Below are 19,490 nucleotides of genomic sequence, written 5' to 3'. Positions count from 1 at the left end.
AAAAATGACTTCCCGCACTTTATATGGCTGGGAACCACAAATCCTGTCGGTCTGGGTATAGAATGAAGAACTTTCATCAGACAACTGATGTGTAACAAGAAAAAATTCACGATGTGGGTGGAGAATAAAAAACTTTCATCAGACAACTGATGTGTAACAAGAAAAAATTCACGATGTGGGTGGAGAATAAAAAACTTTCATCAGACAACTGATGTGTAACAAGAAAAAATTCACGATGTGGGTATAGAATGAAAAACGTTCATTAGACAACTGATGTGTAACAAGAAAAAATTCACGATGTGGGTATAGAATGAAAAACGTTCATCAGACAACTGATGTGTAACAAGAAAAAATTCACGATGTGGGTTTAGAATGAAGAACTTTCAGCGGACAACTGATGTGTAACAAGAAAAAAATCACTTCGATGGATGTTCGGTCACAAAGAAAAATTCTTATGATATAAATAAATGTATAAATCTCTACTCAACCTATTAAATAAGAGGCGAGATTTTTGACCACACCAAATGAAGACTAGGTTTTTTTAATCATTCGTGCCTTAGAACATTTACCGCAGTGAGTAATTGATAGGTATTTGAATGAAGAGTTTTCCGACTAGCAATAACTGCACTTGCTATTAGAAAACAAACATCGCGAACCTGTTTCCATAGATTGGTATTTACGACTATTGCCCAACCCAAAAGCTGCAGTTACAGTAATGAAGCAATACAGTACACGGTTAACTTCGATTGCAAATTAAAGGTAGTTGGGAGTATAGTTTTAAAATGGGGAAGTTCAATTACAATTATAGATGGTAGGAGTACAAATAAAATGGTACCGCTCCCTTAGATCAGGTTAAAGTACTTTTCCGAGTGACATTTTTGGTAAAATAGCTAGGGGCTATACAGAGACTGGTTTAGAGAAGTTCTCTAATTAGCAAGATACTCTTGGCCCAATGCTAGAGTTGAAGGGTTGCACCTTACTGTGATTATACAAGCGTTGAAGGATTATTCTATACATGGCAAGCGTGATTTCTCAATGTCATGACTGTAAACCAACATTTCTGTTCAAAGTATCTAGATGCATTTAGCTTGTGGTTAAAACCTAATATGATCATCTATTGTCATTCATAAGTTTGTTGTTATAATCAAATATGACGATCTTTTGTCGTTCATAAGCTAGAAAGTGTTTCTTAATAAATCGTTCAAGTTATCACTGAGAAAACACTTTCTTTTAAATATTTTTTGCTTGTTTGCAATTATAAAATCTAAGAACACCAATATGGAATTTTTAACATAATAAAATCAACGTAAACACAACCCAGAAAAAAATAGAAGCAAAAGTCTCAAGTGTACAAAATGTAACGTAAACTAGCGATTAAAACGTTAATGAAACAACCAAGTCTCAATATAAGCGACAGTGTGTGTGATTAGGTCTTGCCTGAGACCTATGGGTCCCAAGTGAGCGCTAGGAGAGTTTACACACTCTTCACCCTTGCTCACCCCACGTTCTCCAACAATCGATCAGCGGTCTCTAAAGGACTTTCATGCACGTGTTCACGCCCAATTCATTCCTGAAAAGTTTACCAACGGTTGTTTTTTTCCACAAGGTCTAAACAACACCTCATTAAGGGTTTTTTTTTCTCTACCGGTGCTAAACGACACCTTATTACATACAGTGAACACTCTGGCTAACAGAGGGTGGCTTTAAATATTTTATACAGCTTTAAAGCAACACTGTGTTAAACACGCAGTCTAGACTGACAACGGCGTTATACAGTGCTAAAACACTACGGCTAGACTGACAACGGCGTTATACAGAGATAAAACACTCGGTCTAGACTGCAAAGGGCATTAACAGTTCTAAAGCACTATGCTTAGTCAGACAAACGTATTATACAGTGCTAAAACACTACGGCTAGACTGACAAAGGCATTATACGGTGATAAAAAACTACAACTAGACTGACAAAGGTATTATACAGTGCTAAAACACTACAGCTAGTTTGACAAAAAGGGCATTGTAACAACAATCGGCCTAGACAAATCAGAGCTAAACACTACCAGTTTCTTCCAGGCATCTCTTCAAAAGGGCCTTACCCCCCCCCCCCCTCCCAACGAAAGAGAATTTATTTAGGAAATATATTAGGAAATATGTACTTTTACCAGTGATCGCCCCCCTCCCCCCTCCCAAAAAAACAATTTCAAGAGCCCCTTTCCTCCCCCCCCCCCTCCCAACAATACATTTAGAAAGACAATGCAATTATACAGTGCAGAAACACTAAGGTTATACTGCCAAAGTCTATAGTGCTACAGCACTATCGGGATGTCTATCGACCGACCATGCAAAGGTTGACAGACAGACTGTCGTGCTATTGTGTCACTGGCCCTCCAGCGATCACTGCAGTAGATTTAAGCGTGAGATTAGACCGGTTGTATCCCGGGTAAATGCTACAACACAATTAGATATATCCCAAACAAATGTCATAACACCATCAGATGTACCCTAAACAAACACCACAACACCATCAGATGTACTACAAACGCCACAACACCATCAGATGTACCCCAAACAAATGCCACAACACCATCAGATGTACCCTAAGCAAATATCACAACACCATCAGATGTACCCTAAGCAAATATCACAACACCATCAGATGTACCTTAAGCAAATATCACAACACCATCAGATGTACTCCAAACAAACGCCACAACACCATCAGATGTACTCCAAACAAATACCACAACACCATCAGATGTACCCCAAACAAACGCCACAACACCATCAGATGTACTCCAAACAAATACCACAACACCATCAGATGTACTCCAAACAAATACCACAACACCATCAGATGTACTCCAAACAAATACCACAACAGCACCAGATGTACCCCAAACAAACACCACAACACCATCAGACATACCCCAAACAAACGCCATAACATCAGTTGTACAAGAGACAACTAACTAGGTTTCTCTTACATTTGGTCCAAGATCCTTTCATCATTTAATCAACTAACCCCCGGCCCACAAAGTAATTAATTAAATCAAAGGATTAACTATACAAGAAAATCTAAAATAAAGCAATAAAAAATGCCAGAAATTGTACAGCAGGTAAATTAAGACCCAAAATTAGAATAATAACTTTCCTGGAATATCCCTCCAACATTTTTAATGAGGGCTTTTTTTTTCGGGTGAGGACATATCTTTCTATTTAAGGGTGGAGAACCATGGTTTAAAATAGAACATGAGGAGGTTATTTTTAAGTTTTCGATTCTATTTAGTCTTTACCGGGTCAACCGGTGCTTCCTTATACAAGTTAACATTCAATTTTTTTATGCACAGAGTAGTATAGTTCAGCTGGCTGTTATTACTGCGTTACACATACATACCACCATGAAGAGTGATAGCATAAACATAGGTCTTGTGATTAGATAACGTCGTTTGTCATTGTTCTAAAGCTGTGACATTCATTTCAGCTGTACGGTGTACAGTACACAAATATACCGTGATAATTTATTAGTTCATCGCAGTCAATTACTAAGATAACGAGAGTCTTACCTCTTTTGATAACCTAGTCGACCCAGCTAGGTGTGCAGCTTAGGATACACACTACACATATACAACTGGTGTTTGGTTAGTTAAATTCAGAAGGAAAAAAAGGTAATTTTAAAATTTAATCGGTTATTAATTTAACATTGAGAAACATTTTTTGACATTTTTTTTTACTTTGCAGGTATTGATTGGCCGCGTCGCTGTTTATGAAAATAAGGTGACGTCATCAAGTAAACAAATTATGGACAGATCAATTGGTTAATTCCTTCAGCCTTTTGCCAGCTCTGCCTTCACTCTCGCCCAACTTAGCGATAAATAATGTGACGGCGTCAAGCAAATAGTTTAAAAGTTATTTGTGTAGACCAATCATTCGAAAACAGGAAAATATAAAATCAATATTTTCATCATGGATGTATCATTTCTGATGGTTTGAACATTCCCAGATCGTGATTGGAATTTGTGACATCTAAATGGATTTTAAAAAATAACTATTATTTCCAAGTCTTCGGTGAATTCCTAAACGTGCCAGCGATGGGGAAGAATACGAGCACCGGGTTCTTTTACCCCGAGAGTACCCTCGAGGTGTACGCGGCGCCGAGCAACATCTCCATGAGTACCCCGTACTCAGCCCTCACCAACATGACTCTCTCTGCTAACGAGTCTTTGAGCCCGGCCTGCAACAGCTCAGGCGAGAACAGCCTTAGTGCCATCAACTTCTACTTAACTGGCATCGGGGCGCTGGTGCTGGTTATACTGGGGGCGGTAGGGAACACTCTGGCCATGATCGTGCTGACACGGCGGACCATGCGAACCTCTACCAACGTGTTCCTCACGGCTCTCGCCATCTGGGATACTGTGGTCCTCGCTGTGGTCTTACCTTTGATGAGCCTGCCAGTTCTTTCGGAGCAGTTTAATAAACATGTCACACCGTACATCGTCGTGTCTGTTTATCCAATAGGATTAGCCGCGCAGACCGCTACGGTGTGGCTTACTGTGTCTTTTACTGTGGAGCGATACATTGCAGTGTGCCATCCGCTGCGGGCTGCAAGTATGTGTACGATACCACGCGCAAGGATGGTCGTTTTAGTCATATCCATCGTATCGATACTCTACAATGTACCTCGCTGGTTCGAGTACACAAGCCTGGAGCTAACAGATCAATATAATCAGATATGCTTGGCAATAATCAAAACCCAATTAGGCAGTGAACCCATTTACCACAAATTATACTTTGGTTGGCTTTATTTTTTAGTGATGTGTTTTATACCCCTATGTTCCTTGGCTATTTTAAATGCATTCCTTATAGTGGCCGTAAGACGATCAAAGAAACAGAGGCGGGACATGAATGTGCGACAATCCCGCGAGAACAACGTTACAATCATGCTCGTTTCCGTCGTTATCGTTTTCATCATCTGCCAAGTCCCCGCCCTTATATACAACATGGCTTACGCTATCGACACTGCTAAAGTTGAGAGCTCGGCAGGGTGGATAGTTCTCAGCTCGTTCAGAAACTTCCTCGTCATGCTCAACAGCGCCGTGAATTTCATCCTGTACTGCGCGCTGGGTCAGAAGTTTCGCCGCACATTCGTCAGAACATTGTGCCCGTGCCTGGTCAGGCGTATGCCCGGGAGGTTCCAGTCTTTCAGCTTTCATCACAACATTGACAGCCACCACGCCAAGACGGCGCACAACGGCAACGTGTACGCTAAAGTCGGGTACCAGCAGTGCCGGACGGATGTTCAGAGTGAGCATGAAGTAGGGTTGGACATGGCCGTTCTCAAGGCGGCCTACTCGCCCAGAGAATCCACAGACTCCAACGGGTCTGCAGAAGTCAATGACGTATTCGTGCCTAACAATTCCCAGCGCAGTCACCTCAAGCTTCTGTCTCCCATTTCTAAAGGAGGCCGAGCAAGCTGAGAGTGTGTTGGTGTTTAGTATGTTTATTTTGTTCATATGGAGGCTGGGGTGTGTTGGTGTTGAGTGTGTTTATTTTATTTTTTTCATATGGAGGCTGAGAATATGCTGGTGTTTAGTATGTTTATGTTATTTTGTTCATATTGAGGATGTTGTTATGTCCACGTTATTTTGTTTAAATAGGGGCTGGGGTGTGTTGGTGTTAAGTATATCAATGTTATTTTGTTCATATGGAGACTGGGAATATGCTGGTTTTTAGTACGTTTATTTTATTTTGTTCATAAGGAGGCTGGGGTGTGTTGGTGTTAAGCACATTCATGTTCTTTTGTTCAAGTGGAAGAGAAGAGCGTGTTGTCGATAGGTCCACGTTATTTAGTTCACATTTAGGCGGAGTGTTTATATGTCAAAAATGTTCATGTTACTCAGGTTAAAGGAAGGCTGAAAGTTTGTTGGTAATTAGAATGTTCATGTTATTTAGTTCACAGAGCGAAAAAAAAACGAGTTGAGAGAATGTTGGTGATACAATGCCCATGCTATTTTGTTCAAATGAAGACTGAGGTGTGTTCGTGTTTTGTGTTATTTTGTTCAAATGGAGGCCGACAGTGTCTTAGTATTTAAACGGTGGATGAACGGGAGTGTTTTTTGTCGTTCTACTTTATATGTTCAAAAGGAGGCTAGGACTGTGTATTGCTTTAGCGTGCTGTTTAAAATGTTCTTGTTATTTAGTCTGAAGGTCTTGATGTTTCTCTGTTATTGTTACTGAGCATCCCACAATATTTTTAAATATACTCTATTTTTAACAGAAGTTGATCAATTTACCAAAGCGGTATAAAAGAAAAAAAAATATTAATAATATGTCATGTTTTTTTAAATTTGTTTTTAAATGCCTATACTTATTGTGTTAATTGATGAGTTAATAATGTCTAGTAAAGAAGTTCAGTTTAGAAAGAGTTAAGTCAATAATTGTGTTTGTATGTAGTATCGAGAATGACATGCTTGTAGATAGCAGTAATACAATTTCATTTACTCATAACAGAAAATAAAAGACAAGTATTAAAGGTTGAGCATCCAGAACTGCTCTTTGCCAGTTTTATGCTTAATGTCCAAAATGTAGATAGGAAATAGTGTATAAAATACAATACATTGACATAATGACTATTTTTTAAATAGTAATTTGGATAAGTCTTGAAATTGTGTGAACTATATTACAGAAAGTGACATTTACTTTTACTAGGAACAAAAATATAATTGACAATTCTGTAACCGTTATGGAATCAATTGTGTACTTTAAATAGCTCTCTTCTAAAATTGTTTAAAAATAAAGCGAAAAACTGTATATATGGACAACAATGATGTGTTTGTGTATGTCTACACTGGTTAAAATGATAAAATTAGTAGCTAAAATATATTTATGAGTTGAGCTCATATATATATATATATATATATATATATATATATATATATATATATATATATATATATATATATCATACAAAGTAAACTTTGAAAACTCGAATGTAAAGTCAATCGTTTGATATCACAGTATTCATGTATGAATTGAAAAATGTTGTCAGACAGTTCAGACAAGAAAGCCTCTAAAAATGTAGGCTGCGACATGAAACTTTTCCAATACAAACTACTGACTAGAGATGAGTTACGGCTACACGTTTTAAAGTTACCACGAGAGACGCATCAGTGTTTCCTTTCAGACATTTTGCTCGGGGGTGGGGGGTGGGGCTTTGAACCGTTCGGGAAGGCAGAGGGTACTTAAAGCAATAAAAGAATGTTGTATCGAAATCCGTGCTGAGGAGGGGGATGTTGCGGTAGATGTATGTCCATGGTATTGTTTGAATTTGTTGAATGAATTTTAAATAAAGTGTGCTGCAGTACTATTACAAGAAAAGAAAAATGTAATGCATTTTATGAATATGTTCATTGTTTTAAAAGACTTTAGCACAAATAAAACTGTCGTAATGAACATGAACAAAAGGAAAAAAATTGTAACCAGTTTCTACATCTAGATCAGGGGTCTCCAAACTTTTCAATCCGAGGGCCGCATTAACTATCAAATTTCAATTCGGGGGCCAGTTTCTTCTAGGCATGTCTTTGATTTTTCTGGGCAAAGTTCCTTGGACAAAAAGATCTCCGCGGGCCGGATGAGACGACTTCGCGGGCCGCATCCGGCCCGCGGGCCGTAGTTTGGAGACCCCTGATCTAGATTAACGTGGGCTTAATTGTTGTTATGACAATAGAACTTCGTATGAAATGTACAGGGCTACCAATGAATAACTGATCCTCTTTTCATTAGACATAGAAATAAGAAAAGGCTGGATTATGTACACTCAAGTAAGTTGTAATACATCTTCTAAAAGTCAAACTAAGTTACAATATTTGATGAGGCTCTCTGAGTATTTTTTTTCGTTTAATCAATGTATAAAAAGGTTCTATGTTCATTAAAAGTTCAGTGACCCCCACCCCCACCTCTTTTAGAGCAGTACGTCACGAAACTGGTTTAGTAACTATCGGCCTGAATGAAACCATGTATCGCATTAGCGGTAATAGAAACATCAGATGGAATTAAGGAAAGCTTTAACTAAATTATCCTAGACTTAACTAAGGTTAAGTGAACTGTGTTTTTAAAACTTAGATTGGTATTTTGAATACGTAAAGGTTATGTGTTGTATATTTCCTCAAAGGAATTTTAGTATAAGTAGCCTATATTTAAGATTGTTGTCATAAAACAATTATTTTTTGTACAACTGGCCTTGATGTAATAGATCCACTGTGTAAGAAAACAGATTAGCTACGAAAGTGAGGGTTGAAAGAAAAAATACAGTAGATGAGCCGGTGACTGAATTAATAGAAACAACATTGACAAAAAAAAGGCCGTATTGATGTAAGATGTAAATAAAATACTCATGACATTGGTATGACGCGAAAATGGCAGTAACATCCAGAAACAAATCGTTGCTAAATATCATCCACACGGACACTACTGGCACCAAATTTTTAAAATAACAATGAAACTATTTTTATTCTAGTATACTCTCTTCATAACCCACAAGTATTTTTGTCAACCAGACTCAGCTATAAAACTCTCTCCCACTTGAAATGCCGTATAAATTACATATCCACTTACATCAAATGTAATATCATTTGTTCGTAATGCAAATGCATTCAAATATAGATGCTGACAACACAACAACACAAATGGTAAACACATATCAATTATGATAGACACAACATTTGTTGACTATAGGCTAGCAAGTCGGCTTTTTAATAGGCATTTCATGGTAGTTCTATCATTGTTGGTAGAGCAGTATTGAAGTTGTTAAACAATGTTTCTAATAGATATTACGTGGTATATCCAGGGCCGGCGCTACCTGTAAGGCGAACTAGGCGGCCGCCTTGGGCGCTGTCCGTAGGGGGGCGCCAAAATGGGTTGGAAAAAACAAATTGAAAGTTTGAGGGGGGGGGGGGGCGCAAATCGAAAGTTTGAGGAGGGGGGGGGGTTGCAAATCGTAGAAGTTTGAGGGGGGGTGCAAACCGTAGAAGTTTGAGGGGGGGGGGTGCAAATCGTAGAAGTTTGGGGGGGTGCAAATCGTAGAAGTTTGAGGGAGGGGGGTGCAAATCGTAGAAGTTTGAGGGGGGGGGGTGCAAATCGTAGAAGTTTGAGGGGGGGGGTGCAAATCGTAGAAGTTTGAGGGGGGTGCATATCGTAGAAGTTTGAGGGGGGGTGCAAATCGTAGAAGTTTGAGGTGGGGGGTGCAAATCGTAGAAGTTTGAGGTGGGGGTGCAAATCGAAAGTTTGTCCTCGGGCACCGGGAAGGGTCGCTACGCCTATGATAAAAATTGCGGGGGGGGGGGGGACGCTTTTAATAAGTTTTGCCTAGGGCGCTAAATGACCTGGCGCCGGCACTGGGTATATTAATAATTGTCGGTAGAGGAGTATTGAAGTTATTAAACAATGTTTATGACTATAATAAGTAGGTGGACAGCAAGTCACCTCATTGGACAGTATCAGTGACTTAGTTCACCCCCCCCCTCCTCACAAACCCCGGCCATGTGTGACGTTACTCGTATCACCAAGGCCGAACACATAAACCAGTTAGTAGGCTAGTCTGTACGTGCGACAGCTTTTTGTCTTCCATATCACCATCCGCCACAAGCATTCGATTACCGCAAGGTGCTGGGTTATGTCCCATTTACATTAGCAGGAAGCACCTCGTCACATTACCACTAATCATACATTCACAGAAACCATAGCAGGCGAATGGTTTCTTTACAGCATCAGTTCTTGTCAGGATGGGTAGTCTGCTCTTACCAGTGGCGTTGCCAGGAATTGGTCATGGGAGGGGTATAAAATTATATATATATATATATATATATATATATATATATATATATATATATATATATATATATATATATATATATATATATATATATATATATATATATATATATACAGGGGTGTGAGTCCATGGGAGGGGTTATAACCCCCCTTGCCTACGCCACTGTCTCTTACCATTTCATAAAGTCTACAGGTATAAGATTTCCCACATTAACATTGGGAAAATAATAGAAATATAAGACTGGGAGGAAGTAGGTTATGATAGCACAGGGCAAAACTTTATCGCGTAACACGTATCCTTACGATTAAACAAAAATATAGGCACAAAATAATTTTATTTTCAATAATCAAATGTTTATTTCAAAAAATTGTATCTTACGTTGTTTCATATTTACATAGACATGAATATTAGGTAAACCTATGTAGTTATGGAGAAGGGAAACAAAAGCGTAAAAAAACGTAGGTTTCTGTTATTAACATCCGACATTATTCCCATAACCCACCACCACTAAGGTCTATACCATATTTCTAGAGTCTTCCCCCCTTTCTTCTTCCCGCCCCCCTCCCACACACTAATAGGTACGTGCTAAATTTTCTTACGAGTACTATCATTAACACAATTGCAATATAAATTGCAATATCAAAACACAGGTGGTACCCCTTACTTTGATCACAAGATTTATCACGACAAATAACAAAATGATATTCAGCCCCTGCCCAAATTAAAAAAGTCCACTGTTCTTAATATGTAGAACAATTTAACAGTTTTAGCCTGATTGATATTTGTTTAAATTCAAGAAATTGCTCACATTACTTGTTATCCCACATCTTCTGGGTTATAGTTATTGTTTTGTTTTGTCTACATTGAAAAAGTTGTATGTATAAGATGATGGTATTGTTCATGTTGTAAGTGTTGTAACACATGTTATATGTTTATTCCATTGTATTTTGAGATAAATGCCTTTACATGTAATATAATCTACGAGTGTATAAATTCCTTAAAAAGAAATGGCATTAACATATGAATTTTATATAGCTAAACTATGTATGCTTTTAGTGTACAAATAAAGGGATGTAATGCTGAACTAAGGGGAGTAATTTATCATACTTAATCAGTAGGATCATGTCAGATTCAACACAAGTCAGAATACTTGATTAAACCAACACAAAAATAAGGACTACAAACCAAATAAAAGTTCATAACTTAACTACCCATAAATACCATAACAACACCACGTTTGTATTTATAGTGTAAGCATTGTAATGTTTTTTGTGCTTTGATTCAAGTTATGAAAAATTCCAACAACTATATGTATAATTTAATATGATTTTGAATGAGGCCTATACCAACTTTAACAAATAGCAGTTTGCTAAAAAAAATGCTTTATGTTATAAATTATATTCACTTAAAGACTATTCCGATTTGTAAATCCAAGACCAATGCCTCATACTATTAATAGTTATGAATTCAATTATTTATAGTTTTTTTTATTATTATTTAGTAAACTAGGTAATAGTTTTAATTTTTTAAGAATTTAGTTTTTAAGCATATATTTTCAAATGCCATCTTAAAAATAATCATTGTATATAAAGAATTGGTTTTTTTTTATTATTTTAATGTGTAAAGTTAGACCATTGTATTTCATTATATCATTTAAACTTTTTTAAAAGAGTTGTTAGAAATCATTTTTTCCAGGTACCAAAGATTAGAGCACATTTAATTCATTTACTGTTTCAATTGGTATTGTTAAATCATACATTTCATTTCAATTAAAACTTATAAGCAATATACTGAGTGTACAGGTTCTATACCTTGACTTTTGCTAAATTATAAGCCTATTAACATGCACAGTAAATTATAAGTGTTTAAAATAAAAATTGAATCATGTGTATTAAACTGTTAATTTGATTAATTATAATTCACTGTGTTGAATTATCAATAAAGTAAAGCTGAAGATTTTGACTGTGTTTGTTTTCTTACTTGGCATTTATACCATTAGTTGAAATATGAGTAAAACAAAATGATACATCAATAAAAAGTAAAGTTACCCTGTCAAACTATATATGACCTGAGAATATCAAGGTATAGTGTGCTCTGTTTCCCTAATCTGGGTCAGGTACTGGTTCAAGTCTAGGAATCAAACTCGAGATTATCAGTTGTGCATACAACCACCCAATCTTGCCATCCCACATTTTGGTTGCTTTGAGTGGTGTAACTAGTTTTATATTTAAAGTGAGAATTGACAAATTACAAATTATTGCCATTTTCAGCTACATTTTTCACTGCAGCAAGAATATTAAGGCTTAGAGTTTATAACATCTTTAACATTCATGATGTTCTCAAGGCAACTAATTGACTCCATTCAATAACAGTATATTTATTTCACAATGAAGAACTTTAAGTCCCCTATTACAAAAAATGACTGATATAATTAGATAAAGTGACTGCATGCTAACTTAAAAGATATACATTACAATTTACAACAACATTTCTAATTGTTAATTTTAATAAATTAATCAAAGCATATTTTTAAATTAAAATTTGTGTGGACAATAAATGACAACAAGAACAAGAAAAAGGACACAGTGTGTATTCACAAGTAAGGTAAAACAAAAAAATCTGTAAATAAAGATAGACAGAGAAAGATGGTTGGCAGTAGAAAACAGTTTTATAAATAAAATTACTACAAATGGAATTTAGATTTCCTAAGCAGGTTGCTGCACATCTATATATAATTCTCTTCATGGAGACGATAGAAAACACCAAGCTGTAAGCGTGCTCCCTACTACTCCCACCCCTACATGATCTGGTGAGCTGTGGTTCACGCTGAGTGTTTACGATCGTAGAGCCGGGTTTTTAGGGGCAGATAATTTAGTATGAAACAATTTTAAACTTAGGGGAGGTAACTAAGAGGAGTTTACTTTCACAGGGGGGTAGGGGTTGGGGAAAGGAGGGGGGGGGGGTTATCGCCCTTAATGAGCTACTGATAGTGTTTTAAAGCAAACATTTTCAGTGGCAGCATTGGTACTGTCGAATTCACAAATTATGAAATAATGAAAAGTAGAAAATAAAACAACTAAATAGCGGAGTATGATACGCCGCGGGTCAGCTCGTTTTTATTAATTTTCAAATAACTATTTACATACATTTGAATTTGATGACAAAAAACGTGGGTACGTTCACCATCAAATTTCCCGACCCATCTGCCCGACCCACGTTTTTTGTCATCAAATTCAAATGTATGTAAATAGTTATTTTCTACTTTTTAGTCCACAAGAAAAACGTGGTTTTTTAAAAAGTTTTTTTTAAGTATTTTATTTTCTCCTTTTTAGTCCGTTGCTACACATGAAAAACGTGGTTTTTAAAAAGTTTTTTATATAGTTTATTTTCTACTTTATCTAATCACTTGATTAAGTATGACTTGACTAAGTGTTTTTAAATACACGGACTAAAAAAATCTTGAGCGACCGATACGCTTTAAACAGAGAAGGTTCGTAATTTACGTTGCTGGCGTGAAGATCTACTCACGAATCACGTGATCAAATCTCCCATAAACAAACAAATAAACGCGAAGCTGAGTTAAGGAAAAACGTGTTTATGTGTATTTTAGCATGCCCAGCGTACCAACCGTGTCACCGTTAACAATGTGTTACCGTGTCCGTTCTCCTTTTTAGTCCGTTGCTACACATGAAAAACGTGGTTTTTAAAAAAGTGTTTATAAATACACGGACTAAAAAAACTTGAGCGACCAGGATTCGAACCTGGGTTGTCGCGGCCACAACGCGAAGTACTAACCACTATACGATCACGGCCAGCGCGCTCACACCGAAGTAACTGGGTCAATAGGCCTCCAGTCTTGTCGGTATCTTTAGAAATCATGTCCTCAATTTTATGGTCCTTGGGGCGTAATTAAATTAAGCTAATTACGGTCACTAATTGCTAGTTTTTATGATTGCATCTGAAATTGTTAGGCGAAAGTAGCATGCATGCCAAATTTCAGGTCTATAGAGCAATCAGAAGTGGGCTAATTTTCGATGTCAATTTTAACAACAAACATCCAAACAAACAAACAAACGCGAAGCTGAGTTAAGAAAAACGTTTTAAAATGTAAAATGTATATGGCTATGTAAGGGAAGTAACTAGAGATATTACAGTACAATCTAATATTAAATGATTATCTTTCCTGAACACTAACATTTTGATACAAAAAAATGGCAATGCTTGAGCCTTCAAGATAAAAGATAAATAAATATTTTAATGCATTTTTCTGAAATAAATGTGAGCTCACAAAAACGTGTAGTAAGGGGCAAATACAAATGTAAGATTACTTAATCAGTATTGTAAAATACAGTTTAATAAAACAATGAAAATTAACTAAGCCACCAACACAATGTGTAAATTTTGTTTTGATTTCAAATTGATTTGTAATTTCAATTATACTTATCCTTAATTCCTAAACACTTAATCCTCTATATGTTTAAAAGAAATGATCTTTACCTGGGTTTGTACGCTGGTATTCCTAAAATTTAATTTTCTTTGAAGTTCCTCCATTGTTAAGTTTTACTCCTGGGTTGAAAACAAATTAAAATATTAGTGAAAAAATCAAACATTAAATTACTAAAATTTCCTATTTTTTACTATTTATTCAAGACATTAAAACAGTTAATATATTAGCATAATTCAAATTATCACCTGTTAATATTTTTGCAGGTTTGTTTTTAAAGCATCCTTTCTGATTACTTCAGAAATCACTGTGTAGTGATTAAAGCTAATATTACTTTGATTTAGCCAAAACATGTTAATTACTCGTAACCAAAACTTACCCTAATGAGGCATTTTTTTTATACCTGTGATAATGAAATTGGTCACTAGCGTTATTGGTCCCTTTGAAAGTCTACTGAACATAGTCGAAACAAAAAAGCTGAGAGGGTATGGACTTGTCACCCAAAGTAATGGCTGATCAAAAACAATAATGCAAGGCGCATTTTTAGGAGGGAGAAGAAGGGGAAGGCAAAGAAGTCACTGGATGGATGACATCAAAGATTGGACTGAGCTGCCTGTTTCAGAACTACTAACAGTCACAGGAGTAGATGACCAAAACAGATAAGATTACACTTACAGGATGAAGAAAGAACGCAGCTATAATGAACTTTTTAAATGGAGGTGTTAGATTGTCAGTTGTTAACTTTTAACCAATCACATTTATTATTGTTAACAATATATACTTAAGCCTAACCATATTCCTAATCCTAACAATATTAGTAGTAATTTTCACACCAATAAATAATAAGGCCCTTATAAAGTATTCTTCTATAAAGGGTTGTAAGGTTGTTAGTTGAACTAATAAAACTAATTTTTAATATCAACACTAGTCAGGTACTCATTAGAGTTAGAAGAACTCAGGTACATCTTATAAACTCAAGACAATGATGATGTGAACTCAAAACATTTGGGTTAGTGCTCTACAATTTGACCATGCTAACTACTAGACTGTTATCAAATATTATTTATTTTCAAATTGTGTAGGCCTATTTTAAATAATATATTTTAGAAGATCTATTTAATTTTCATTTTCAGAAGCACTGGTAGTCTAGGTCACTCTAGACCTCTAGACTCTAGCTAGAATACTATAGAATCTAAACTTTTCTAGTCTAGACTCTAGGTCTCTAGACTCTAAAACTCTAAACCTAAACTAAAATCTAGTCAAATGAGTGAGGAAAAACAAGGAAAAGTCTATACTCTACTCTAGCAGTCTGAGGGGTTGTCCATAAATAAATGATATCACACTCATAGGAGGAGGGGGTCCGTAATTTTGTGATGGTGTGTGATGAGTGGGAGGGGGGGGGGGGATTCATAAGGTGTCACACTTTTGCATTATAAAAAAAGCAATGTTAAAAATGAATTTTAGCTGTTACTTCATGTTTTAGAAAACTGTTTTAATTAATTATAATAGAAATTGATTAAAATACTCTATATTGACAGAGTAGTTCAGACGAGATTTTGGTAAAATTATTGATGTTTTAATTGATGGGGCTTGTAGACTGAGGTGTGACGTCATTTTGGGAGGGGGACTGGCTTTTTGAGACGATGTGTGATGGAGAAGAGGTAAAAATTGTCCCAAAATGTGTGACATCATTTAATTTAAAATTTATGTATGACCCCTGAGCAGTGTTTCTTTCAGATTTTGTAAGGGGGGGGGGGGGGGACACTGGTAAAAGTATGTATTTAATAGTCTAGTCCAGGGGTCTCCAAACTTTTCAGGCATGTCTTTGATTTTTCTGGGCAAAGTTCCTCAGCCATCACCAACAAACGATTTTCCTTGGACAAAAAGATCTCTGCGGGCCGGATGAGAGGACTTGGCAGGCCGTAGTTTGGAGACCCCTGGTCTAGTCTAAAAATACTAAAAAGTGTAACTGAGTGTACTGACTCAGTACTGAGTCAGTACACTCTGTTACTTAGTATTTAAGTATTACTGTCAGTAGTCATAGTCTATGATACTATGTCATAGGTTAAGGTAGGTACTCAACTGAGTACTTAACTCAGTGACAGTTACTGAGTTAGTCAAGTTAAGTTATTGATGAGTACACATTACACTGTAATGGACACTTGCGTCTTACACGTAAGTTAGTAAGTAATGTAAGTAACAGTCATAACAACACACTTTACACACACACTGGGCTCTGGGTAAAAACTTTAAAATAAATTAAAAGTCACAACAAATTCATCGCCTGTTTAAATGTAATAAATGAGATGGACACTCTAGAGTGCTTGTCACGAGAGTTCATAACGTAAGAAATAAACTATAACTAGATCTAGATCGATCTAGATCTATAATATAATCTAGTTCTACTTACTTGCGTTGTTTATAAAAGAAAATTAAATAAATGATTATGCGAGTAATCAGAAATGCTACTTTCGGTTTCTCTTTTAAATCCTCTACATGCCAGATCAATATTTTGAAAACAAGTAAAAAAAGAAGTTTCTTTTTAGCAGTTCAACTTTGTGACAACTGGAGATGGGGGGGGGGTTCAAAAGTGTAACGTCCAACCCAGAGGACTAGCGACCCTTTTATGAAAGAAAGAAAATTAGTTTTATTTTATTTTCAATGCATTTAAAAGCTTGTTGCTATTTTTATATTTGTTTTTATTTTCTACTTTTTAGTGATTCCTAAGTTATGACGTCGACGCGACTAAAAAATATTTGTCTTAAAACACCATCAGTAGCTCGCGAGTCGTGATATCTAAGGTTGTCTGTCCGTGACCATATTTTACAGACGACACAAGTTCTGAATCATGTTACCTCCCCTTAGTTTTAAATCGTTTACTTTTTTATCTGCCGCTATTAGTATTAGACCGGTTGCTACGAATGTAAACATTCTGGTGAACCACAGCTCACTGGATTGTTAGGGTGATCGCATCTAGCTAGTTGGTTAATACGAGCTGACCCGCGACGTAGCATACGCCGCTATAGTTGTTTTATTTTCTACTTATTTATGAATTCGACACTACCCCACCCCCTCCCCCCCCCCCCCCCGCCTCCCCACCCTCACCCCACCCCCACCCCACCCAGTGAAAGCAGCCCTTTACAGACGACAATGAAAATATCAAGCAGAACTTATTATCTCCCTTTAGTTTCAAATCTTTTAAAAACTTAATTATATTTTTTTCTTTTATTCTACTTTTAAATAATTCATAATTTGTGAATTCGACAATAACAATGCTGCCACTGAAAATATTTGCTTTAAAACACTAAACCCCCCTTCTTCCCCCCCCCCCCCCCCCGTGAAAGCAGCCTTCGCTTAGTTACCTCCTCTAAGTTTAAAATCGTTTCAAACTAAATTATCTGCCCCTAAATGCGGCCTAATAGCCGTCACTAACCCCGGCTCTACGATTGTTATGTAAACATTTAGCGTGAACCACAGCTCACCAGACCATGTGAGGGGGGGTGGGGGTGTTAGCGATAGAGAGGAAGAGAGAGAGACAGCAAGGCGCGCTTGCAGCTTGTTTTCTAACGTCTCTCAGAAGAGAATTATATATATAGATAGATAAGTATCTCATTTTCTATTATTGAATATAGTAATCCATCGAGTGATTTAATTTAATTATCTCCCCTTAGTTTCGAACCCGTTTAATTAATTTTTCATGACTAATTAAACGTCTAATTAAATTAAAAATTAGATAGACTTGTATTGTCATCGAAGTGGAACGTATCTGGAAAGTAAGAATCGCTGCATTATTATAGTGGGTCAAAATTGAGTTACAAGATTTGTCACAAACCCACAAACAAACTACAAACAAACAAACAAACAAACAGACATTGCGAACTAAATAAACTCTTGTATAAAAACGGTCTAGTGGTGCCGACCAAGATATATGTTGATTTATGAATCAGTTAAATAGAATGCTTTTAGAAAACCATTGAGGAATTCAAATGCATTGTCAAGAAAAACTAACCCTGGATCTTTAGCACAAAGTCTGTTTAACTATATGGCTCGAAAACATAGGGAAACGAATTTGAGAAGTGTAAAGGTGGTTAATACGTAGGCTACACCATCAGAAAGACAGTCAATAACATCACAATGTAGGTGTTGGTGTGGAACCCAGAGGGAAAGAGGAATAGTGGGAGACCAAAAAAGTCATGAAGGGGAAAATGATAGGGGAGGCTGGACTGTCAGGACTTGAGCTTTTTAAAAAAATCAAGTTATTTGATAAGTGTTACCTAGGCCAATGCTCCGGAGACGAAAGAAAACAAAGGGGGAAAAAATCAGCGAAGGATATATGGTGGTAGGTTCGTAGAAGTTACAAACTCTGTTGTTTAAGAGAAATGCTGTAACAAATGGTTTAACTGGTCAAAACAATAAAATGGTAAGGGATGACAGCAAACCAAGCATACACAATCGGAGAGGACTGAGTGACTCCCTCATTTAACTTTTTAAGTACTGCACTGGGTGACACTCAACCTTGTGGCGTCACTGGTTACAGCGCATGTTATGACGTTTGTAATAAAACCTAAATTTTCGTACGTTTGTATTCGAACCTTAGATATAATATAGGCTATTAATATATACGGCTCCTTCTGCCTCGGGAGACATTATTAACGCGCCCAGAGAAGTTTGATACCAACTCGGCAGAAACAGTTGAAAGGAAGACCAAAGTTTGTAATCCTATAATCGCCAGCGGACACACACAAACATTGTTTCATTTCTATACTTACATTTCTAATAAAAGCCCCCGCCACACTGTAACACATCCTCATCAAAATACAATACCTTACCCCCACTCCCCTCCGTTATACATCATCACAAAAAGACAGACGTCCAGCGTTTCTTCCAGACATTTTTCTCCGGGGAGGGGGGGTGCACTGGAAATGTTTGTGGGGGGGGGGGGGGGGGGGTGGGCGGACTAAAATCTCCGGAAGCGGCGGACACTGTTAAAAGTATATATTTTCTATATAAATTCCATTTCGTTCGGGGGAGGGGGGGGGGGGGGGAATAGGTCTACAAATGTGCCGTCATGGGACGACCCCAGAGTTTCTTCCAGGCATCTCTTCGGGGGGGGGGGGGGGGGCGAAGCCCCGCCCCCCCCCCCCCCCCCCCCCCCGAAAATTTTTTACCGCCCCCCCGAACGAAATGAAATTTATATAATTTATATAGAAAATATATATTT

At 37.0% G+C, this 19,490-nt stretch overlaps 1 protein-coding gene across 2 annotated transcripts in view; it reads left to right on the top strand.

Moving 5' to 3' along the window:
• Nucleotides 1-6,860, top strand: part of LOC131935961 (FMRFamide receptor-like) — a 97,597-nt gene extending 90,737 nt beyond the window's left edge. For both annotated transcript variants that reach the window (XM_059292717.1, XM_059292718.1), the window contains one exon: nt 3,738-6,860. In XM_059292717.1, coding sequence (XP_059148700.1) covers nt 4,088-5,473 — 1,386 coding nt within the window. In that variant the 5' untranslated portion in view covers nt 3,738-4,087 and the 3' untranslated portion in view covers nt 5,474-6,860. The remainder of the gene's footprint in view (nt 1-3,737) is intronic.
• The last annotated feature ends 12,630 nt before the right edge of the window (nt 6,861-19,490 follow it).

This window comes from Physella acuta, unplaced genomic scaffold (genome assembly GCF_028476545.2).
Source record: "Physella acuta isolate Inbredline_101_S28 unplaced genomic scaffold, ASM2847654v3 ptg000164l, whole genome shotgun sequence".
NCBI lineage: Eukaryota > Metazoa > Mollusca > Gastropoda > Physidae > Physella > Physella acuta.
This window is presented reverse-complemented; position numbering and strand designations above follow the sequence as displayed.